General features: G+C 39.6%; 2 protein-coding genes across 3 annotated transcripts in view; one reads left to right on the plus strand and one right to left on the minus strand.

The window, feature by feature from the left end:
* Window positions 1-5385, plus strand: part of FBXL2 (F-box and leucine rich repeat protein 2) — a 77676-nt gene extending 72291 nt beyond the window's left edge. Inside the window, exons 14-15 of the mRNA XM_069473379.1 lie at window positions 4335-4547; window positions 5278-5385. Of these exons, the coding sequence (XP_069329480.1) occupies window positions 4335-4547; window positions 5278-5385 (321 nt within the window). The remainder of the gene's footprint in view (window positions 1-4334; window positions 4548-5277) is intronic.
* A 1710-nt stretch (window positions 5386-7095) lies between these two features.
* UBP1 (upstream binding protein 1) overlaps window positions 7096-26113 on the minus strand; it is a 53976-nt gene continuing 34958 nt past the window's right edge. For both annotated transcript variants that reach the window (XM_069475474.1, XM_069475473.1), the window contains 8 exons: window positions 21756-21859; window positions 19708-19762; window positions 19379-19472; window positions 16196-16286; window positions 15326-15444; window positions 12833-12975; window positions 12088-12139; window positions 7096-9293 (listed from right to left, as the gene is read on the minus strand). In XM_069475474.1, the coding sequence (XP_069331575.1) occupies window positions 9256-9293; window positions 12088-12139; window positions 12833-12975; window positions 15326-15444; window positions 16196-16286; window positions 19379-19472; window positions 19708-19762; window positions 21756-21859 (696 nt within the window). In that variant the 3' untranslated portion in view covers window positions 7096-9255. The remainder of the gene's footprint in view (window positions 9294-12087; window positions 12140-12832; window positions 12976-15325; window positions 15445-16195; window positions 16287-19378; window positions 19473-19707; window positions 19763-21755; window positions 21860-26113) is intronic.

Genomic DNA, 26113 nt, shown 5'->3' on the forward strand with positions numbered 1-26113 from the left:
CATTTGTGGGATACAGCTAAAGCAGTGCTGAGAGGGAAATTTGTGAGACTAAATACTTACATTAAAAAAGAAATAAAGGCCGGGCGCGGGAGCTCACGCCTATAATCCTAGCACTCTGGGAGGCCGAGATGGGTGGATCGCTGGAGGTCAGGAGTTCAAGACCAGCCTGAGCAAGAGTGAGACCTCGTCTCTACTAAAAATAGAAAGAAATTATCTGGCCAACTAAAAATATATAGAGAAAAAATTAGCCAGGCATGATGGCGCATGCCTGTAGTCCCAGCTACTCGGGAGGCTGAGGCAGAAGCAGAAGGATGGCTTGAGCCCAGGAGTTTGAGGTTGCTGTGAGCTAGGCTGACGCCACGGCACTCACTCTAGCCTGGGCAACAAAGCGAGACTCTGTCTCAAAAAAGAAAAAAAAAAAAAAAAAGAAGTAAAGTCTTAATGATCTAAGCTCCCACTTCCAAGATACCAAAAAAAGAAGAGCAAAATAAACCGAAAACAAGAAGGAAGGATATATTAAAGATAATAATAGAAGTCAATGAAATTGAAGAGAGAAGAACAATAGAAGGAAATCAATGAAACAAAAAGATGTTTCTTTGGAAACAGACCTCTCGAGAAGACATAAACTACTAATATCAGGAATGAAACAGGATATTGCCAGACTTGCAAGACATCAAAAAGAAAATATGAGAGTACTAGGAAAAACTCTCCATCAATAAATTTGACAACATAAATGAAATGGACAAACTAACACAACTCATTCAATATAAAGGAGATAATTTGAATAATCCTTTAATGCTAAAGAAATTGACTTTATAACTTTAAGACTCCAAAAAAAGAAATGTCCAGATCCAGGTGGTGGTTTCATTGGAGAATTCTACCAAAAATTTAAAGAATTAACACCATTCTACACAAATCTCTTTTAGAAAATAGATTAGAAAACATTTTATAACTCATTCATTTTTGAGGCCAGTAATACCCTGATATCAAAAAGAAAAATCGGCTGGGCACGGTGGCTCACGCCCATAATCCTAGCACTCTGGGAGGCTGAGGCGGGTGGATCGCTTGAGCTCAGGAGTTCAAGACCAGCCTGAGCAAGAGTGAGACCCCGTCTCTACTAAAAATACAAAGAAATTACCTGGACAGCTAAAAATATATATAGAAAAAATTAGCCAGGGATGGTGGCGCATGCCTGTGGTCCCAGCTACTCGGGAGGCTGAGGCAGTAGGATTGCTTGAGCCCAGGAGTTTGAGGTTGCTGTGAGCTAGGCTGACGCCATGGCACTCTAGCCCGGGCAACAGAGCAGATGTAAGTCTGTAGTTTTGATTTTTTGGTATGATTTTTCTTTTTCTTTTTCTTTTTTTTTTTTTTTTTGAGACAGAGTCTCACTCTGTTGCCCCAGGCTAGAGTGCCGTGGCATCACCCTAGCTCACAGCAACCTCAAACTCCTGGGCTCAAGCGATCCTCGTGCCTCAGCCTCCCGAGTAGCTGGGACCACAGGCATGCACCACCATCCCCGGCTAATTTTTTCTATATATTTTTAGGTGTCCAGATAATTTCTTTGTATTTTTAGTAGAGACGGGGTCTCGCTCTTGCTCAGGCTGGTCTTGAACTCCTGACCTTGAGTGATCCTCCCGCCTCAGCCTCCCAGAGTGCTAGGATTACGGGCGTGAGCCACCACGCCTGGCCAACTAAAATTATATTTCTTGATTTACCAATTTTAAACAGCCTCCAAAAGAACTATAATGAAGTTTTATGGCTTTATTCATAAGTCAGTTCTAAAAGCTAAAAATTAATGGACAGCACTGATTACATAATACTATTTCATATAGAATCATATGGTGTGAGTGGATTCATGAGAAGAGAGATATGTCCCATGTTAAGACAGAGATCAAAGAATCTTTCAAGCATCAAGGTCAGACAGAATTTCTCTCCTCCAGCTTCCCTTCCCTCTATGTTGTACTGAGCTGCCTGTTTCTCATATTAAGTATCGGTCTCTTGGATTCTTTCTTCATTTTGCAGAAACATATCACATCCATCCATTTTCTGTCTCCTCTGCCAGAACTTGTCAGGTCCAAACTCTCAAACATTTCTTTGCCTCAAAGACTGCAGTAGCCTCCCACTTGCTCCCAACTGTGTCCACTTTTGCACTCAATAATTTTGCAGTCAGGATGGTTTTTCAATTTTAACTTTTTATTGAAGTAAAATATACATGCAGAAAAATGCATTTATCATTGGAGTGTAAATCAATGCATTTCTATAAACTGAACACACCCAGATTAAGGATCAACATTACCCTGACCCCAGAAAGCCCTTCTGCTCCCTTCCAAATCACTACCTACCAGGAGCAGTGACTTCCAACAGCATACATTAGTTTTGCCTGTTTTTGTATTTTACTTATATGAGTGGGTCACTAGGTGATAGGAATTTTTTTTTAAATTTAAATATGAATGGAATCACCTGCACTCTAGTATCTGGTTTTATCGCTCAATATCTCAATATTACATTTGTTTGAAATTCATCTGTAATGTTGCATGTAGTTGTATGTTCATTCTCATTGCTGTATAGAATGGGTACACTGTGATTTATTCTTTCTCCTATTGAATATTTGAGTAGTTTGGGGCTATTATAATCAGTATTGCTGTCTTTTGGTGAACACATTTATGCATTTCAGTCAAGAATATCTAAATTCCCCCTGCAACGTAAGAGTTCCAGTTGCTCCATGTCCTCACCAACACTTATTTTCTTTTTTTTTTCTTGAGACAGAGTCTCGCTCTATTGCCCAGGCTAGAGTGCCATGGCGTCAGCCTAGCTCACAGCAACCTCAAACTCCTGGGCTCAAGCGATCCTACTGCCTCAGCCTCCCGAGTAGCTGGGACTACAGGCACGCGCCACCATGCCCGGCTAATTTTTTCTATATATATTTTAGTTGTCCATATAATTTCTTTATATTTTTAGTAGAGACGGGGTCTCGCTCTTGCTCAGGCTGGTCTCGAACTCCTGACCTTGAGCGATCCACCCGCCTCGGCCTCCCAGAGTGCTAGGATTACAGGCGTGAGCCACCGCGCCCGGCCTCTTATTTTCCATCTTTTTCATTTTAGCTATTTGCAGTCTCCTTAAAGCTCTTCCCAATGATCTTGGAATGAAAATGAAAGTCTTCTGCGTGGCCTACAGAACTCTGTGATTTGGGCCCTACCTCCGCAATTCCGTCTGCATCTAGATGCATCCTCTTACTTCCCACCTATTCTGCAGATTTTCCTCCCAAACACTACTTGCCATTCTCCTCCTGCCACCCTGGGCCTTGCACGCAACAAACTCTTTGCTTTCTTTCCTGAGATTACCTCCTAATCCTGCAAATACCGACTCAGTGGTCTTTTCAGGGCAAATCCCACTATCATATGCTGTCAGAGCACTCAGCTCAGCTTCAGTTTAATAGATTAATTAGTGCCATTTCATTTCTAGACTCTCTAGGCTCCACCAGTGCAGAGAAGAGTACTTTCACTCACCATTGCACGCACAGAGTTGGAACTCATATATTTGAAGAAACAATGAATGACTGGGTTGTTAATGTAGTACTTTTTGCCTCTGAAGAGTTTTTATGGTGAGGTGAATCTTACATTTGATGTCCATTGGGGTAAACTCTCAGGTCTGAAACTGTTTATTGATATGGAGAATTTAAGAGAATTACAGAAATGTCATTTGACTATATATTAAGCTGAATTTATTTTCTGCAACTTTTACTGTTTACCTGAGAGAAGCCAAAAATGTCACATCACATTGCTCAAGGTCTATTTGATTATAACCTTCAAAGATGTTAAGTACATCTGAGTCATGGCCGTTTGTACAATTTTCTAAATGAACAAGGACTTAGACTCATTGATTTCACAGGCTTCCCCTCAAATGGAGAATTAGGCAGTAAAACTGCTCAAGAGGGTAAACTCTGAAATTTCCCCTGAAAATTTTATATCCATCTTTACACACTCAGGAAGGTGAGAGAAGCCACTTGCCCAGCTGCAGCAAAACCATGACCAAAAGGCCCCAAGGCTTTGTGTTTGGTCCTCCCTGCTTGATCAAAGCAGTGTCTTAGCCTGTTTTGTGCTGCTGTAACAGAATACCATAGATTGGGTAATTTATAGTAAACAGGAATTTATTTCTCACAGTTCTAGAGGCTGGGAAGCCCAAGATCAAGGGGCCAGCATCTGCTGAGGACCTTCTTGCTGTGTCATCCCATGGTGGAAAGCACAAGGGCAAAGAGGCTGGCCTCCCTGCTTTCTCTAGGCCCTGAGCCTTTCTGAGAGGGTCCTACAAACATCTCCCTTCTGCTCCTGTTCCAGAGCCTGTCCCACTGTGAGCTCATCACAGATGATGGGATCCTGCACCTGAGCAACAGCACCTGTGGCCACGAGAGGCTGCGGGTACTGGAGTTGGACAACTGCCTCCTCATCACTGACGTGGCCCTGGAACACCTAGAGAACTGCCGGGGCCTGGAGCGACTCGAGCTGTATGACTGCCAGCAGGTTACCCGTGCAGGAATCAAGCGGATGCGGGTAGGTGTGGTGCAGGAGCCTGTCACACGGTAATTTTAATTTCTAAGCAACAAAGGAATACATTAAGGATCAACACCCATTGTCTCCATTCTATCCTAAGCCAATAGTTATACAAACCATCCGGTTACACAGATGTTACCTTAGACTTATTCAAAATTCCCTTGCTTAGACTCCACCCAGGAAGATTCAACTTCAGTGAGTTTGGGCTAAAGGTTCCACATAGTCGGGTCATTAGCACCCTTATAAGAAGGCCTCAGTTAAAGGAAAACAATTTAAGGTCATTATCAGTAGATGGCAGAACAGTCTTGGCTAATTTCCACGTCAGACGGCTTAACTGAATTTGGCTTTCTTTGACCATATATTTCACCTACATTGTTTTCTTGATTATGCTTTAAGTTTAGGCATCTGCATTTATACCTCAAAGCAGCCCCATCCAGGGTGCAGCAGCTGTAGAGAACTTTCACTTGGTTTGCAAATAGGGTTGGTTACTGTTCCTGGGCCAAAATACATCAACTTAGGAGTTTCCATTCCAACAGTCTTGAGGAAGTACTGTTAGGGGTAAGGAGGGAGGTAACAGGAGTAGCTATGGCAGAAATTCTGTTTGAACTTTCTGCCTCATATTAAGGTGAAATAGATTCTAAATGGAGGACTATGGCTTTTCTAGGATTATGACAATCCTAGAAACACCAGGGTAAAGATGCCTCCACTTTTTCCTTCTTTATCTTTCCAGGCTCAGCTCCCTCATGTCAAAGTCCATGCCTACTTTGCTCCCGTCACCCCACCAACAGCAGTGGCAGGAAGTGGACAGCGACTGTGCAGGTGCTGTGTCATTCTCTGACAGCAGCTGCCCATGCCCAAGGGGTGATGGGGCGTCCCTTCCTCCAGAGAAGACCTGGGTCTTCCAGCCTACTCCATCACCCAAATCTGTTGATTCTGCATTGGGAAAGGCATTTACAGGTAAAAGACTTCTGTATGGATTGCAGTAACTCTGGTGGTTTTCACCTTTATTCTGCTGTGGTACAATCAAATCAAAGCCTTGTGTCAGTTAACACGTGGCAAGTGGTCTCACTGCAGCCAGGACCATGCCAGAAACCTGGATTTCAAGAGGTGGGTACCTACCTAGGCACAAAAGTCCTACCCTTGGCTTTATCAGCATTCCTCAAACAGACCATCAGTGTTAGCACAAATTGAGCAGAAAAAATAAGCTGTTGATTTTCTACCTGATATTTAAGCCAGTGGCCTACTTTAATTCACAATGATTCCATTTTGATTAGCAGGACTTTTCCACTTTGAAGATTAAATAGCAACTTTATCAAAGTGACTGTACTGCAAATTCATAATGCCTGATAGTTTTATATGTAGAGACTTATGTGGAAGGCATGTTAATAGGTTTCCATGACACCAAAGAAAAGAGGACTCTAAACTGGGTGGAGCAGGGTCTTCACCTTTCTGTTTCTGTCAACTGGTCATATACACCTCCAGGGACCAAAAACTAAACAAAAGCAACTCAGAGTTTATGTTGCCTGATTGGAAATTATAAGCTCTGGCATATGCTACAGACATAATGCATTTTTGTTAAAGGAAAAAAGCTAATTATGTCCATACCTCTCACAAAATTAGGGGGGACCTTAAATAGAATTAAGGTTTAAGTTACCTATAATATAAGCAATTAAAAATAATGAATGGATGCATGTAGAATGGATGTGATTTTCTTCAAGTTTATTTTAAAATCTTAGAAACCAGATTACACCAGAACTATTCGAAAATTTTACACACTTAAAACTCAGATCAGTAAAGTGTTGGCACCTTTTAGACTCATAATGTAAAATTGAATAAACCATTGCAATGCTTAAAAAATTAAGTCAGAGGGTTTTATTGCTATGATTTTGTGGCAGACAAATCCAAGCAAAATCATTTTCTAAATTCAGATCTTTCTAAATGTTATCTGAAATCTGTTAAGATGACCTATTTTCTGCTGTGGCCGATTCTTGCTCTGTGCTGCCCACATTTGTGATCTTTATTGAAGATTAAGAACCTGTCACCACCTTCATTGAGAGCTTGGGTGTTAAATGGTAGCTGACCCTTCCTAGCAACCACTCCCCAAACTGAAGTGAAATGGCAAAAACAAGATGTTTTCCTATGACTAGCAATACCTCTACTAGATGGACAGTTTCAGAAGCGCTTTTAAGGACATTAATGCCTTGCTGCATTCTAGGAAGAGAAAGCAGATATATACTCCCGTAAATTGACTCAGCAAGATTATCAGAATAAGCATTCAAGTCCTGATTATTTTATTGCCTTGTGATATACTCCAGTACTCCTTGGTCTAAAAATTGTGTGGATACCATAACAGTTATTTAAGTAAGTATATGTTTATACCACTGTCTGGGGGAGGTGGACAGATACAGGAAGCCTGTTTAAATATGAATTACAGTTTCTACAAAAAAAATTATCTCTTGTTAGCCAGGACACAATCTAGCACAGCTACTGGACTCAATGCTTAATGCCCCATGGTGTCATGTATAAAATAGGAGAAACTCTTTCAAGAAAATCAGGCTTGCTTCCTCTTTAAGTGGGAAATAGTTACTGGAATAACCTGTTCTCAGGTCCCATCAGCTTTGAGAAAAAAAACTGTGAAGCGAGGAGAACCCCCCAAAAAACATGGGCCTAACCTCTTACGTATGCTCATAGCCTACACAGGGAATTCCTTGATTCTATGACTTGAGGTGACACTAGCAGGAATTGGGATTTTAAATGAGACACACATTTGCAAAACAATCGGAAAACATTTATTATACTGAAATGTGTACATCCTACTATTAAAAAAACAAAGTAACAAATTTGCTGGTGCCATAATTTATTTAACCTGTTTCACTTGGGACAGACTCATGTTCAATGCCACTCAGTGTAATTTCAAGTTTGATGAGCTTCTAAGTATTTTTATCCCACTTTAAAACCTGACGAGGAATTCAAAATAGCACACAGCATTAAATGACATTTATTGTTCCATAAATCTTGAGACCGAAAAGGGAATGCTAAATAGACAAGCAAAACTCTAAAACAAGAAGAGATGAGCTCACTTCTTTCCCAAGTGACTGGTATGAAAACATGTGGTCATACAAAAGCAAAGGGAAAAGGACAGAAAGGAAAGCTCCCCTCCTACAGGGTTACAGGAGTTGTAGGTATTTTCAAACTGAAGATAAAAATATTGAGACCGTGCTTCTTTGTAGCAAATAACCTTTTATGATTAAAACATAAAATGTCAAAGCTTTTACCCACTGCAGTAGTTCATCTACTCATTCCTATTTTTGCCTGAACAAAGATGAGGATCAGATAGTACATTCAAAGCCAAAACACTTAGGTAAATGGACAGAGAGATGCCATAATTAAAATGGAATAGAAGCTTAAATTTTTTTTTATCTGCTACACCACAGGCCTCAAAAATGCTTGCTGATGAACTTTGGGAAGGTTCTGGGAGAAGGGAGGAGATAAAGGTAATAGGAGAAAAATGAGAAAACAGTGGATTCCCTTTGAAAAGTATGCTAGCAGACAAGCATCTGGTTTTATCAAAGAGGCACTCTTTATAGGAAAAAGCTATTCTGTGGTGTATAAAAAGCCCCTAAATAATCATCAGAATGTTTGTCCATGATTGTACTAAAGCTCAATATTTGAGGAGTGGCTTAAGGGATTTGTATGGTACTTTTAGTGTTTAATTTATGACATATCTAGTGTTTCCATGAAAAATTTCATCTTGTTCATGATAAAGATCCCTTAACACCAAAGTCAGAAGCTATCAACAATAATACTTTTTTCCAATGTCTGGCGTAGGGCTTTAAAAATGCTTAAGAACAAAATGGTGTTGGGGGTAGTAAGTCAGATGAAGAGAGGAAAGAAAATGAGAAAGAAAATCATAAGAGTTTAAAAGGCAAGGAAACTTCAAAAAATGAAAACCAGAAACTAAAATGCTAAAATGGAAGCAGAAGCAAAAAGTTTTTCAATTAATCTGTGACAAAGCAAAAACACAAAGTCTTTGTACCTATTAGGATTTACACTGATCCTCTCACCAAGGTACTCCTGATAAATGCAGTTTGCTTCAAAAGCCCATCTTCCTGGCTTGGATGTTCTCCGTTCCGGCATGATCACATCAGACGTACACCCTTACACATGATTTCTTCCGAGAAGGTGCCGAGCCTCTTACCTGACCACCGGTCGCCACATGAGCGCAACACATCTCTCCGCGACAGATTCCACGCTGGCTCCACAACAGCACTGTCCCCTCGTTTCCTCCCTAGGTCAGCATAAGGTTCAGGCAATAAAAGCCAAACTGGCACAGAAAGGTAAATGCCCACAGTAAGTTTTTACATTCATTTCCAAACCGCATACAGTGTAAAAAGACAGCAAAGGCTGCTTCTAGGAACTGTATCTACTGGCCTCTGCCAGAGAAGCAGGCAGCTACGCCCACACCGTGGCCTCCAGAGCTGGACGCACACTGTCCCGACGTGCTCACTCTCACGAGGATGCTTGGCTATGGCAGTGACAGTGAGGAGATTCACCTCTCATACAGCTCATTAGAAAGGTCATCTTGTGTTTTCAATATGAAACATTTCATATGGTAAAATCCAATCCCAAGACTTCTTGGATTCAGTCTTCACACACTTTTAAGCGTGACTTTATTTGGTACTGAATATAGTTCAGTCTACATAAGACATCACTTCAAAATTATGTGGATACCATCACCATTTTCAGCTGCAGAAAAAGGAAAGAAAAAATTTTTTTAACCAGACTTAGCAAAGCAAGACTACTAAATTGAAAACTCCCTGAAAATCTACAACTCCCCACCCCAATCCAGGTTACCTTTAAATAATTCTAGACAAGAAAGCAGATTAATTTGCTATAGCTCCTCTTCCCTAAGACAACTTCATGTACACACATTCCCTTTTTAGACATTCTGCTTTTTCATGCCTGCCTGTATTCCTCTCAACACCCCTGTTCCCACCCATGCCGCTTGCCAGTTCTCAGGAGTTGAGAGGAAGGGGGGCTGTCTATTAAGACAAAAAGCAAAAGTACTGTACACAAGGGGAGTAAAACCTAAAGGTAGAACAGATGAAAATACTGCGCAAGGGCAGAGGACAAAGTCAACCCTATACAAAATATACAAATAAATGGAGGATGCAAATGTATACGTCCATCTTTTCTTGAAAATTTTTTGAACTCCTCAGAGGTAGATTTGAAACATTTTAAAAATATCACTACTTTTGGGCTGGGCACAGTGGCAAACACCTATAATCCCAGTACCTTAGGAGGCTGAAGTTGGAAGATCACTTGAGGCCAAGAGTTCAAGGCCAGCCTGGGCAACATAGTGAGACCTTGTCTCTATAAAAAATTAGACCTGTAGTCCCAGCTACTTGGGAGACTGAGGCAGGAGTATTGCTTGAGCCCAGGAGTTCAAGATTACAGTGAGCTGTGTTCACACCACTGCACTCTAGGCCTGGTGACAGACCAAGACCCTGTCTCAAAAAAAAAAAAAGAAAAATCTACTTCTGCCTGATGGCATAGTATTATCTCAGTAAATGGTGAGAAGCAGCCCAGGCATTCATAAAGAAAGACATGCATTTTCTCATGAGGACAAAGTCTGAAAAACAGTAAACAGAGCCTGGAAGGGAAATCCTATGATATCTGGCACCATACCAGAAGTCTCCACTGGTTTCAAAGAATACAACTATACAATTGGAGTATGCACCTTCTTTTATAGACAATGTGAGTTGTGCAGGGTATAAAAACTGTGAGCAGAAGGGTACTAAGTTAAAGATGTTTCTGACAGTGAAAGATAGAGTAAACCAATTCAGTTAAAACAGCCCTGCAGGTAAACTGATGGCATATACAACACATCAGGCACAAAGGAAAATCATAATTTCAGCAGTTTGGGGCCACTCCTTTCTAGAGTGACTGGCAGGAAAGGGCAAATAACATCTTCCAGGGGCAGCTTTTGTGCTAAGGTGTTTGGATTTTAACCCATCTGACTTTTAAAACTGTCTATGAATGTATGATCTTGTCTCAAATAATTCTGCATTTAAAAATCCCTCCTCTACCTAACCTTTAATGTTAGAGCTCACCTGAACCTGATCCAGGCCCTCTTTCCACATTCTTTCCTTGAATGACCTCAGTAACTGCTTTGAAGTCACTGCTGATTTGCTGAAGGCTTCCAAATTTATATCTCAAGCCCAGGCCTCCTTTCTGAGCCCGAAACTGTTCTGGGGTTGTTTTTTTTTTTTTGAGACTCACTCTGTTGCCCGGTAGAGTGCTGTGGCGTCAGCCTAGCTCACAGCAACCTCAAACCCCTGGGCTCAAGCAATCCTCCTGCCTCAGCCTCCCTAGTAGCTGGGACTACAGGCATGTACCACCATGTCCAGCTAATTTCTTTCTATTTTTAGTAGAGACAGGGTCTTGCTCTTGCTCAGGCTGGTCTCGAACTCCTAAGCTCAAACAATCCTCCCGCCTTGGCCTCCCAGAGTGCTAGGATTACAGGTGTGAGCGACTGCGCCCCGCCCAGACTGGTTTAATTAATTCCCTACTTGACATTTCTACATACCCAAAATGAAACTGCTGGTTGCTTTACCTCAACCTTACTTACCTCAGTGACGAGACTACCATCTGCCCAGTCGTTCTCCATGGAAAACCAGGAGTCACAACTATTCCTTAAATGTGCAGCCCACTGAGGCCCTGTCTATAAATATGTAAGATAACATCACCTCTCACCTGTATGCTATCTCCTGCCTCCACTTTTGCCACCTTCTCATCTGTCTGCACAGAGTTGTAAGAGTGGAAGAAAAATCTAGTATCACAGCTCCTTTGTTTAAACAACTTCACTGACTTAACTTGCCAATGCATTTTAAATAAAATCCAAACTACCATCCTCACCAGGCATGGCAGACCCTGCCTCCCACTGTGACCCCACCTTGCTCTGCTTGCCTTCACACTACACAGCAGCTGCAGGGCCCCCGCCAGGCTTTCACAGAAGCCAGGAGCCTTCCTTTGCATGTAGACCCACAATGCCTTGGGGCACTACTCCCATGGCTTGCTCCTTCTCACTCTTCAAGTCTCAGGACTGACACTTCCTCAGAGAAGCCTTGCCTATCAGCTTCATATTCCCCCCAACCCAGATCCCCCTTAACCATAATTACCCCACACTTTCGTGGCACTTAAAATATTGGTAATTTTTTGTATCTATTGGCCAATTTTGGTTCCTTTCCCCAAGAGATTGGGAGTTCCATGGATTCTGTTTTCTTCAAGATCCACTGAACACAAGTAAAGTGCTCAGTAAGACACTGGCTGAATGAACTGAGATGTTTTTTCCAGTCATCTAAAGACTCCCTTTCCTTATTTACTAATTTCTATTATAACCACTAGCAATATTCAATTCATTTTGCAAACTCTTCTTAAAATGAGTAAGAAGAGTAAACACACAAGAGGGCTGCTGATTAGAGGCACACACTATCTTTCATGATTCCAGCATTTTAAGACACACGTACATGCAAAGTACCTTTCACTGTGGAGAATAAAAAGCAACTCTCATCTTGAAAGTTCTGAACCATCTAGAAGGAGAAAGCAAATGTGTAAGTATAATTAAGCTCCAACTTTCTTAAATGACTAGAAATGATTGAAAATTGTAAAGGAAAATGTCAATTTATATCTTCTTCTTCAATGGCCCAAATGCCCACTCATGAAGGCAGTGAGCAGTAGCAGTCAAAGTACACACATGCTGCACTGCCTTGTGCTAACTGCCTGCCCACGATGGGCCCTGAGTGATCTGCTCGGCCTCCTGTGTGATCCATGGGGGAGCATTTCCTGCCAGGTCCTGTGAATAATGACTAATAAAAATTGTATAAAGTATTCTTCTATTAGTACTTGCTTGTCACAAAACACTGGGAGTAAAATTTTTTCTAAACTGTGTTTTCTAAAGTTAGTCATCAAATGACAGAAGGAAAACACATCCAACGCCTCGCTTCATAAAAAGGGCCAAAGTCCACCACTAACCCTAGAGCCCCAGTGAGTGTCTGAATGCAAAAGGGTGGTGCCGGGAGGCTGGGCCAGTTTTCCTTGACTTGTATTCTTTATTATCACTATCACCAGGATGCCTGAAATTCTTGGTTGTAAATTCTTACAAATTTTGATTCCCAACTGTTTGAAAATGATTCTCGTTATTTGCAAAAGAAGTCACAATTCTTCTACAGTTCTAGAATGATATGTGAAAGGGAAAAGCAAATGAACATGCTTATTTGATTTACCTGATCACTAACAAGAATGTGAATACCAGTGGGACCCTGTCTGTAAACCTGGTTAATTTGGTGGAAAGGAATATTAAACACCAACGCAAGTTTTCGAGCCACTTCTGAGGCAATCATTTCTTCCAAGTAGATTGCATGATAAACTGAAATTAAAAAAAAGACAGCATTTTAACAGCAATCTTTGATCTGTTTTCTACTTAATTTAAAGGAAGATCACGCCTTTCAAAGTACCAAAAAATAAAATAAAATAATTAGGAATAAACTAACATTTCTTTCCCCCCTCTTACTACCTTAAAATCTCCAACTACTCATCTGAAATATAAAAATACATTATTTATATTCACACATGTAATTTAATAAACATTAACTGTAATCCCTGTACAAAAGGATTTAAGGTTTTGATTTTCTTTATATTTTCTGCAACGAATATGGAGCCTCGTGTATTCAAGATTTAAAAACAGGAATTGGCTGCAAACGGGCATAGGGGATCTGCTTAGGGTGATGGGACTCAAACTGGATTGTGGCAATAGCTGCAAAGCTGTCAATTTACTAAAATATCATTGAATTACATTCTTACAATGGGAGGATTTTATGGTATGTAAATTATACCTGAAGAAAGCTGTTTTAAAACATAATATGTATTTCTAGCAATATATAAAAAGAACCCTGGATCATGGTTTTTGATCCAGTAATTCTGGGAATTTATCCTAAGGAATAAAAGCTATCTCTACACATCTCTCACACACAATTTAAAATAACATAAAAAAGATACTATATGAAAAGTTAAGAATATAAACAATGAAGCCTGATTCTTCTTTACAGAAAGTCCCAGCCACATTCCATCCAGTGTTCTGCATTTCTGCTGCACGTAGCTTAGCAGCTAATGTCTGCACAGCACACATCTGCAGTCGTCTTCCTCTCGCAGATCCTGCTCAATACTGATCCTGCTCAATCCAGGATCAGGAGTATCACTGCTTAGAACTTTGCTTTCTCAAACAAGGGGTTTTTCTTACTGTGTGTGAGTTTATGAGTATAGAAATCGTAGCTAATTTTATACTATGAAAAGCTTAGAATTTGGAACTAAAATTAGGGTAAGACTGTAGAAAAGATCTAGAGCAGGGGTCACCAAACCACAGCTTGTATGGGTCAATTCCTGCCCTTCACGTATTCTTTTTACATGTATTTGTTTTACCGGATTGTGGCCATCCCTTACCATTTACATATTGTCTATGGCTATTTTTGCACTACAATGGCAGAGCTGAATGTGCAAGAGACCCTATGGTCTGAAGTGTTGGAGATACTTACTACCTGGCTTTTTATGGAATAAGTTTGCTGACCTATGATCTAGGATTAAAGTCTGCAATATTTCCCCACATAACTCCACAAACACTTGTATTTGAGGATACACCTTCCAAAATATCACCATCTTGACCACGTATAAATGATATATGTAAGAATTCAATGATATATGGAGTGCTCCTTTAAATTTTTATCCTTTAAGACTAAGAATTTGTATCATTAGTCTTAAAATTCACAGCTCTTGGAGTCACGATGACACTAAATAGAAAAGCTCATGATATTGATGCTCTCCTTCCAATTTTTCATTTAAAGTCAAACCCCCAAAACATTTTTCAGAGCTTCACCTATTATTAGGGCAAATAACTGTCTCTTTGAATTCCATAACACATCTTCCTCTGAAAAGATCTGTGTTGCCTTCATTCTGTTTCAGATGTGGGAGAAGGAAATATTACTATATACCCATGTTACAAATGAGAAAATATATGCATTTGTAAAATGCTCACCTTTTTTTTCAGGGCTATATGGGGGTGCAGGATTTTTATCTCTACTCTAATCCAGAACTACACTGTACAATTAAGAAAACCCCTCAGGATGAAAAGCCCTCCCGATATTCAGATGGAAAATACGGAGAGTGTATTTACAATGACACAGGTACATAGCACCAGACTCACCGTGCACAAACTAACAGTGCTGGCCCAACCCTTGTCTGAGACAAGTCCACACACATGGCTGTTACACAGATTCATCTTCGTATATATGTAATATTTTAAGAGTTTCCCCTGCCCGGTCAATAGAATGGGGCAGGGGGGACCCTGCTGCTTTCTTGTTAAGCCATCAATGTTACATTTATCATTTCAGTAAATTTGAGATTAAAAAAAAAATAAAAAATGCCAGCAAAATCTCAAAATGTTCAAGCTAGTTTCTCACTTTATAGGTATTTTTGGCAGAAAGGGCCAAATAGAAAAGAAATCCATAGCGTGGCTGAAATAACTAAGGAAGGATGCTCGTTTCCTCTTCTCCCATGGACTTGGCCCTAGAGCTGCTGCCTCTCACTGCTGTCACTCACGGCTCCCACACTGGCAGCCGGCAGTCCCGATACGGCAAGAGTTCTCCAAGCCCCGCTCAAGTCCTGCCTGTTTCTGTCTGACAATCTCAGAAAGGAAGTGACAGAATTAAGATGCCCTCAATACTCACCATAGGGTGTCCCACTGCCACTCTCGCCTCCACTGCCCACAGCCTGCTGCTGCCCCTGCAGCGCTGTGCTGTTTGGCTGTTCCCGGCAGACGTAGATGGTTAAACGGGGCCTAACCGACCTGCAATCAGAAGACACCACTGATGAGCCCAGGAGAGAAAGCTGCCTTGCCTTACCGCATGTACAAATGACAACTACAGGCATCTAAGTTCTATTCCCTTAGGAGAACTTTATGATGTTATTTCATTACGCAAAATAATTTACTAATAAAAATATAAAAACCACACACCTCACACCAACTATCACAGGTGGTCTAACATGATGATCCAGACTCTAAACCATTGAGATGGTCTGTCAGATGCTGGTAAATTTAAGTTTCAAGATTAAGTCAGCAATTTACAATCAGTAAGATTCAATTTTAATGGAATTCTCACACCACAAGAACAGAAATAGCAATGATAGTAAATGGATCTTAAAAGCCAGCACATTACAGTTGTATCATTTTAATTCACAATTAGTTTACATTTTTAATAACTTTAGTGATAGTCATGACCTTGAAAACCATAGATTCTGTATAGCTCACCTAAATTAGAAGTTTTGTTTTCTTGGCAACAAACCCAGTCGTCTTCAAGAAATCAGTACTGCCCATGTGCATTTCTACCAGTCTTACAGTCTACCTCTGCCCTCAGTGCCTGCATCATATCTGGGCCTGCCCTGAAGGTGTACACAAAAGTCTTCTTGTGAGCATGATACTGCCAGTGCTCGACGGCACACACAGGCACACGCCAACCTAGCGTGGAAACAGTGCCCAAATTCCCCACACGAAGAACGGTACATTCTTATTTCAAGCAAAACAGTTCACAGTATTTTACCTTGACTTTAGTGAATTATAGAGCCGAATTCCATCGGCTGCACCACAAATTTGAACTAAATCCTCCTTTGTCAGTTTTAGTAAGTCGGCACCTGGAGAATAGCAAAGAGATTCTTTTCAAATAAATGGAAAAGGAACAAACGGAACTGGTTGCTTTACAGATGACTGTCTTCACTCAGTTAACTGTCCTTCAAAACAATCACAAGTATCATGAATATACACATAAACATGAACGACACAAGACGAGACATATACAGCTATCCCTTTGGGCCAAAGAAAATGCTGGCTTTTCCATGTCCCGTATCACAAAGGAGCTTAGAAACCCAGAGGCTGGTAAATCAAATCAATGAGCAGGACCTATAGGACGGTCTGTTCCCAATATAGATTTCACTCCCTACCTTACTGAGTGAGTGGCTGGGTTGTGGCTATGTGGAGAAACATGACTCTGACCCCAGATAAGTAAACCTTGAGATCACCTAGACCAATCAGTGTTTTATTTTACAAAAGATGAAATGGAAGTCCAGAGTTTTGGGGACTTGCCCAATGTCTAACAATGAATTGAGAGCAGAGCTAGGACTACACCTCTTTATGTGGAGACATGGAACAGAAAGTCAAAAATTCTGTAATGTAACAACTCTGTCACAGCAGCCAGTTCTTTTAGGAAAGCATGGCAGAGAGTCACACATTATACCCTAAGACTTCCCCCAAGCAAACGGTAGGTACCATGTCATTTACAAGTGTAAATGTCCCTCTAATCAGGTTTCCTATGACACCACCTGGAGAAGCACTGCTTGATACCTTTTACAATTCCATCTAAACACTTCCTTAGCTCACTAAGTAAGAAAAAAACCTACACTTAAGTATATAAAAACTATACCCAAGTACATTCCTACCATGAGGTACGAATTTCAAGTGCAAAAGTATTTCAAGTGCAAAAGACATGGTCACTAGGATTTGCTTTGAAGTACCACAGAAAGGCAGGAGAGGTAGAAGAAAGCCTGACCAAAGGCTGGTAATTTCTGAAGCTGGAGGACTGGTTATATAGGAGTTCATCATAGTCTCCTCTCTACTTTTTATGTCTGAATGTGTCTATAATCTTCTGTTTTACCCTTTGACTAACAGTCAGGATACAGTTTATTGGGGGAATTAAGATGCCCTTTGGGATGAAGGCATGACTTCCATATGATAAATATCCATTTATGTATGTAAGAAGATAACGAAGTTATCTTTCTGTTTTTAAGGCCTTGAATGTGAGAGCCTAATAAATTTCTGTTTTGTAAAAGAAAGACCAGAGAAGCACATTTCCCAGGAGACATGAGCATTGATGGAGTTGTTTTATGGAGTCAGGTAATCAGCTCTCTCTTGTCTCTCTACTGCCTACTATATGCACCTCACAGTTGTGACCAGAGATATATGTGTGTGTGCGGGGGAGGGGCACACCGTTAACTCATACAGAGAACTGGACAGATAATTGTATGTACAACCCTTCCTGAACTGTGAATGCGCAACATGCTCAGAGCAATAAGCCTCACTCTCCTCACCATTCTACTATCAGTGCTGTGACTCAGGTGATATGCCACAGGGGTCCCAGGGCCAGCTCCCCATTCACCTTCTTAGAGGAAGCACCCCAAGGTAAGGAAAGGGCAGGAGGCTAAGCCATGTGACAACTTGAGCAGTGAAAAGAAGTCTTAGAACTCTCTAGACAGAAATATGTATCTGCCTAATATAATAGGCGTCACCTGGGGTCTCGCTCTGTTCCAACTGCGGAGTTTTTCTATGTGTTATGCTTTTCATCTGATTTCCTTACAAGGGTGCAAGATACCTCCTCACTCTGAAATTTTATAATTTCTAGTTTTTAACACATAAAAGGCTTTACTTAATCATATAAAAATGTGGATACTAGCTAGCAAATGACTTCCATCTGGCGTGTTAAAGACACAAAGAGCTACATGTGCAATAGACATTGCACAAACATTACAATAGATGGCATAATAGGAAACCATATTCTTTGTGAAATGAAGCTTTCCTTTAGGCTGAGCATGTGCACACATACATTCTGTCCTCTTAAAGGGATCAAGCTACGTTTTAATGGCCCCATATCACTGCAGGCGTAGGAAAGCTAAGTGCCACTTTACTGTGATCCAGCACTTCTCAGGATGTTTGGCCAGGAAAAGTTAGCAGGTGTTCTGTGGGAAAGGGTCCCAGGGCCAAGTATGTTCGAGAAATGCTGCCCCAACCCCATCTGGCATATCTATTACTGTCCCACTAAACAGGTTTCTATCGCCCCACCTGGAGAAGCACTCTTTGGTACCTTTTAAAATTCCATCTAAATACTCCCTCTTAGCTCATTATGCAAGAATAAAAACTGAAGTAGATAAAAAACATACCCAAGTACATTAATACCACGAAATACTATTCAACAATAAAAAGATTAAATTACCGATATACTTGACAAATTAAGTGGTCGTTATGTCAAGTGAAAAAGCACCAATCTCAAAAGGTTACATACTGTATGATTCCATCCATAATAGTCTCGAAGTGACAAAATCATGGAGATAGAATACAGTTTAGTGGTTGCCAGGGATCAGGGATAGTAAGGGGTTTTGAAAGGCGCGGGTGTGACTCTAAAAAGGGAGCAGGAGGGAGATCCTTGCGGTGATGGCATAATTCTATATCTTAACTGTGGTGGTGGTTACACTCCTCTATACATGTGAGAAAATGACACAGAACTACATACACACGTTATACCAATGTCAATTTCCTGGCTTTGATATTGTGCTATGATTATGTGAGACACTGAATGAAGGAACACTGGAACATCTCTATACTATCTTTGCAACTTACTGTAAAACAAAAATCATTTCAAAATAAAGTTAAAATGAAAAAATTATTGCACGGAACTATAAATACATATACACAAATGAGTGCACATTAAGTCTGGTAAAACTGTAGATTGTGCCAATGTGAATTTCCTAGCTATAATAGTATATAACAGGTATGCAAGATATTACTATTAGGGGAAAATGGGTGACCGATACACAGAACTTCCCTATACATTTTTTTTTTTTTTTTTTGGGCAACTTCATGTATCTCTATAATTATTTCAAAATTAAAAGGTTAATAAAAGCGCAGAAGCAAACAATAAACAAAACATTCCTGCACATGCATGCACTTATGCACATACCTGAAAAATTAGAAAACAGTCTTGTATAGGAAGAGAATCTGTTTTTGAGCAACCACTGCTGTGTTTCCTGGATCGTGGCTGAAGGCTGGATTTGCTATTAAAGAAAATAAACATAGAAGAAGCCATTAAAACTTACAAAAATAACCCAACATTGGCATGTTACGAGGAACATTTAAAACACAGAAAGCCTCAGAGTTTGAAGTAAAAAACACCCAGGAAGAGCCTAAATCTAACTACTTGGTGACCCAAATAGTAACTCAAGACCTCGTCAGAAACTTAAAAATGTAGGACCCTGAAAGCACTGATAGTTTTAAGGAAAACATACTTACTTCACCAGAGGCCTGTGAAACTCCATCTCCCTGATGATTTGGTGAAGAAGAATTGCTGGGGAGAAAGGAAGGAAGGAAGGAAGGAAAGGATGGTTTTTACTATATATTTTTAGTTTTTACTATATATTTATATATATATTTTTTACTATATATAGTAAATATATATTTTTTAGATCAAGACATTGCAAGCTGTTAAACCAGGCAAATTTAAAATAAGGCAACACTGTGGGAGAGAGCTATGTAAGTTTGCAATAATAATGCAGGCACAGGATGGGTGCAGTAGCTCACGCCTGTAATCCTGGCACTCTGGCAGGCCAAAGTGGGAGGGCTGCTTGAGCTCAGGATTTCAAGACTAACTTTAGCAAGAGTGAGACCTCATCTCTACTAAAAAAACAGAAAAAAATTAGCTGGGCATGGTGGTACACGCCTGTAGTCCCAGCTACATGGGAGGCTGAGGCAAGAGGATCGCTTGAACCCAAGAGTTTGAGGTTACAGTGAGCTACGATGACACCACTGCACTCTACCCAGGGTGACAGAGTAAGACAGGGTGACTCTGTCTTAAAAAAAAAAAAAAAAAAAAAGCAGGCACAACTGGTTTAGGTTGAGAATATGATAAGATTAAGACAGAAGACTGTCTTAATTTGTGCTGCCTTCTTCATCTGTTTTAATAAGAAATTCAAGTTTTGTGAAACAAAAGGGATCCTCCAATTATCTCCAGAGGTGCCCCTGAAGGAAGATACTCATTCATTTTAGTTAGGAAAAAAATATAAGAAATCAAATTAGGTAAACAGCTGAAAATAACTCGAAAAAAAAAAACAAAAAAAAAACACTAAGAAAATTATGAGTTATAAGAAATGATATAATGATCTTAAGCAAAAATATAAAATGATGCCCTTTTAGAGGGATTTGTCTCTTTGGTCACTCATGTATCAGAATGCGCCAGAAACATTGAACTCTCAGTCAACTAGTGAGTACATGAATTCACAGCTTATCTTTAAAGCCCTAATGGTTTTCTATTATTATTCAGACTGGACTGACTAGGAAACTACTCTAAGCCCTCTTACATGGAAACATGCTGGTCCTCTGGTCTCTCCCCTATGTTTCTAAGAGTATTTTTTTACTCTTAAAGCACAATAACCTACATCAAAACAAGCTGCCTTGTCAGTTTATCTATCCATCTCCTCAGGGGAAAAGCACATTTTTGGTTTTGTTTTTTTCCCCCCTCATCAGACCCTGTCAGCATGACCAGACTATAAAAAAGAGAACCTATTCCTTTGTGATCTTAGCTTTCATAATTTTCCTGCCCAACAAGAATCTTCCTAAAAACAGGGAACTTCTGATCTGAACTACTCTGCATTAGTTCTTCAGCAAAGCCCCCGGGAATGGAAAGCCCGCGTGGGGCACCACTGCCTCTTGAGGATGCCCCAGATGCAGTCTCCTGTGCCCACCCCGAGCTCACTAGATTCTCGAGCTCACTAGATTCTCGGTTGCAGTCAAGGCCACATAATAGAATAAACAGAGTCCACCATTCCCATTTCTAAAACCATAGTAAGTCTTTAGAAATTGAAAGAACTTCCTTTAATTTTAAAGACTCAATTTTTTTAAAATATAGTACATCTTTTGGGAGGGAAAAGAAATAGGGCATAAAATAACCTATGGTGGGCATTGAAAAGAAATGTACTTCGTAATATAAACGTAATCCTAACATTCAAGCCACAGTTTCACCTTAACAACGTACTGTGTCATTCTCTCTTTACCAATGAACCCCATTAATGTTGCCTTTAATCTCGCAAAGAACATATCTTGGCTGTATCTCAAAAATGCCCCCTTTCCACAATTACCAGAGTGGTGAATGTGTGAGGCACAAGGGGCCAGGAGCAAAAAGGCTGGTAGGTGAAGAAAAGACAATGCTTGTCCTCTGACCCTGAAGTACAGGCTCCTTCCCATTACTACATACTTCAGATACAGCACCAAAAAGACACGAAGAAGAAGGGAAACGAAGGTGCATGAGCATCAGCCTGCGGCACACAATCACTCAAACCAGATACCTGTCTGGGACACTGCAGGTGCTCTGCTGTGGGGAGGTGAAAGCAGGCGCTGGGGAAGGGCTGTTATTCACATAGGCTGTGGGGGCATCAGGCCACGGAGAACACTAAGGACAGAAACAGAAATAAATTAATGATATGCTTTTAAATATGTGGAAGAAATATTTTTGTAATTCACTCGCTAGTCTGGCCAAATGCAAGACACCTGACACTTGTATCAAGCAACCTCACAGACACATGTCAAATTTACTTCTGTGTGGCAAGAAAAATTTTACCTGCCGTGTGTGTCTAGACACTGATTAATCTTAGAAAAGACCTGAAGTGATGACAGCAACAAAAATTTATAAAGGCATTTAAAACATATACTTAAGTATAATTTGCTTTCAAGAACTTTCACCTCCCTCTTTACCAACAGCCTCTCCAACAGGCACTTATCAAGGTTTCAGAATAGCAGAGACAAGAAAGGATTCATAGCAACATCTGATGTCACATGGTGACTTGGATGGGTGGCTGTGTCCTACCTAGTGCTCCTTTTGCCCTCTTCCCTACGGAGCAGCTTCACCAATACCTACTGCTTCCTTGACATCTCTTAAAGTTAATAATCTCCAAGTAAGACCAGACAAGCCCAGCATCAAAATACATCAACTGTGAACAGTACTGCCTCTATCTATCTATGTTTATTTATTTATATTTTCTGGAAGGGTTATGGTGAACTTTATTTTTCAGCCCTAGGCAAAATTCTGTCTAGAGATAGAGCAAAGATACAAAGACACGCTGACTATTACAATTAGGAAAGTTGAAAAAGCCAAAGTCAAAAGCACACTGAGCAGGCCAGAGTCATCTCAAATAGAAGTCTTAAAACCTGAGGTACAGAGGGAATCCATTTCACTCCACACGTACTCTTTCTAAAACCAATCTGCCTAAGAATGCACTTTCAGAAGTCCCCTTTCATAGTCATCCTTCTACCATTTTATACAAGAACAGCATCACATGTAACCATAGCCCTAGAGTAGAAGACTCTCCCCAAAGCCAAACAAAAGATACTAGGATACGTATTCAGAAAGAACATGACTCCAATGACTAAAAAAGTTTTTTTGTATGTTAAGTGATTTTCAATTCTTTGCTTTCAAAATAATTTAGGAAGACCTATGTTGACTCATATTAACTTAAATAATCTAAATCATACAAAAGATCACTAGATTTTAGACAGACAACTTACAAGGAGTTCCAAGACCTGAATGACACTGCTGAAAGAAAATTTTAAACAGTTTCTCATATCTATTTAAAAAAACTAAAAATTATGTTCTATCCTGTCTCATCATTCAAGATGTATTTCCAATCACATTTTTAATAATTTATTTTTAAATTATTTTAATATTAATTAAAATAATATTAAATTAATATTTAATATTTAATTTAATAATTTAATAAATATTTAATTAAAATAAAATTATTTTAATTTTATTTTAATAATTTGTTTTTAATAATTTATTCATTAAAATTTGTATAATTGTTATTTTGATAAATTGGTGCTAATAAGCTTTAAATTTCTTGACTAAGAGCCTATGGTCACAGGAAATTTAAAAATTAAATTTCAATTTATATAAGTATATTATAAAGAAGTAAGCACAGTGATCATTAAAGATTTTCAGGCATAAAAGTATGTTGGTTTAGTATAAAATTTAAGGGAAGTGGAATAAAAACATGATGACCAAAAAGGAAAAGCAGAGTAACATTTTGGATTTAACTAAAGAGCTCGATCATAAACTTTTTTTTTTTTTGAGACAGAGTCTTACTCTGTTGCCCTGGGTAGAGTGCAGTGGTGTCATCATAGCTCACTGCAACCTCAAACTCCTGAGCTCAAGCTACCCTCTTGCCTCAGCCTCCCAAGTAGCTGGGACTATAGGCACATACCACGATACCTGCTAATTTTTGTATTTTTAGTAGAGACACTGGTCTTGCAACTCCTCAGCTCAAGCAATCCAAGCAATCCTCCCAATCCTCCCACCTGGGCCTCCCAGAGTGCTAGATTACAGGCATGAGCCACCACACCAGGCCTATCATGAACTTTTTAAATGAACAATGATAGGTGTCAAATTGCTAGGCTATTTAGATTCCACAGGATGCACTTCAAGAGTAATGTAATAGTTTTATCCTAGATTGTAAATACAAATATTCACAATGCCAGAAAATTGTCTCCTTTGCAACTAGTTAAATTTATGATGAAAACTTTCAGATGTCAATCTGAAAATGTGCGAGGAAGTATATACCTTTTCAAAATCCTTTTGAGTAGGAGAATGTCAAGTGTGAAGGAGCTAAGAAACTGTGAAGCACTCTGAGGGCAGAAACCAAGTCTCGCTAATCATTACAGAGGCTAAAAACTCATGTCTGACACCTATCAAAAGCAATGGATTCAAGGGAAATAAAACAGAAACCTCAGAATCATAACATTCTTTACAACTACCAAGTATATATCCCCTCAAAAATGAGAAAAATGACCACAGACTTATTGTGTCAACTATTACCAGTCGACTTTCAAAAAAGAAACCTAATCTGGCCAGACAGCTTTGCTAAACTAACTGCATGACATATCGATTTCATTATAAATGACATTTTATACAACAATGCCTGTTCTCTTAAAACTAGGGCCTTTGTTTTTCTTTCCATTTTACAAAGTATCACCTCCTCAAGTTCATGCAGTTCAAGGAACCCAAGACCCTGTGAACTGACAAGCAATATAATCACTTATGGGTGTCACACACTGCTACCTCCACTACCTGAAAAATTTCCCTGCTACATCTTCCCCAGATATAAAGTACTATAACACAGCATAGCATGCACATCTAAATAATGTAAACTTTTTAATATTAAAAATATCAAGTCTCCTCAAATTTGCTTTGCCAGCTGTTTAAAGAAATGAAGCCATCAAAAAGCTTCAAGTTAGTATGGCAGAGTAAGGTAGGGACACCAAGTTTACTGAAACTCCACAAACATATCCATTTCATTTTTACACATTTAGATTCTTTTAACAGTAGAAAAGTAGTGCTGTTAAAAGTAAGCAATAGTGCAGTGTCTGCTTCTGAAAACAATCTCTAATTCACAAAGGCTCTAGCAACACCTGGCCTAGACTTGTACAGTTATGGTTTCAGTACATTGTGAACATAGTCCCTCCCCAGGTAGATTAAAGAATGATGACCCGTTTTAGGCTGTAGAAATTGGTGGCCCTGATTTGAGCCAATCAAATCCAGTTCGGAGGCAAAGACCAATAGACACACTAAGGGAGTTGTGTAGCATCTCCTAGGAATCAGCAGTAGTGACTGTTCAGTGTGGTACCATTTCATACAGTACCTTTTAGACTTTAACAAGTCTGGATATCCTTTATTACTGAAAGCTGACTGTAGCTAGATGAAAACTGTAAGAACTGTTGGCCTTCCTTTATAGGCATTTAAATAAATATATGAAATGCTTGCAGACTTCCTTTTTTAAGGGATTAATCTTTACACCCTGGTTTTTAAAAACAGGTTTCCAAGATGAGGTCTAACTACCCCGAGATGCATCTTAACTAGACCAAATGCAGCCAGGGTGGCAAGCAACACACTAGGAAGATGTGAAATCCCAGGCCAATGAACTGCTGACGTTTTGCATACTTTAGACTTGAGTTAACAATCATTAAGAATTTACAAACAACTGTCCCATCTTCAAATTACCTCTGGGCTATAACAGATTTCTTTTATTTATGAATTATCAGAACCCATTTCTTTAAATTAGTTAGATGGTTTACAACAGGAGGGGAAACATGCTTGGAGTTACCAGGATCCCCCCTAAAGAAATTTACCAAGAAACCATTTGTGGTTCCTCAGGAAAAGAGGATAAAAACAAAATTGGAGGGGCAGGTATTTTGGGGAAGGAGTAAATACTTGTTTCAACAACCTTTGATTTGAATCAAAAAAGCCCAGTTAAAGAAAATACAACGTGTGCTTTCCATGGCATTAGGATGAGTACGTTTTCACTTTTATTTCATAGAGAAGCATTTAAAACATCTTTACTCAATGCTTTAATTTAGAAGTGAGTTTCCTGTGATAGCGCTTGTGACAGTGATGTTCAAAGCCTACAGTTAATCATGGCTATATGTATAAGAATGAAAAATCTGGTTTTGGCACCTTAATAGTGCAAACACTGCAACAGTGGATAGAGTAGCCATTAATACATGACAATTATTTTTAAAAATTCTTTAATGCTCTGTTTATATTTATTGCAGGTATATATCTGATCTAAGTTTGCATAGTAGGATAATCCTTTGTGGGCTGTTAGATGGAGAGTCATGTCATAAAATAAAGATTTCCTATACTCAACCTGACAAA

Source organism: Eulemur rufifrons, chromosome 7 (assembly GCF_041146395.1).
Source record: "Eulemur rufifrons isolate Redbay chromosome 7, OSU_ERuf_1, whole genome shotgun sequence".
In the NCBI taxonomy this organism is placed as follows: Eukaryota; Metazoa; Chordata; class Mammalia; order Primates; family Lemuridae; genus Eulemur; species Eulemur rufifrons.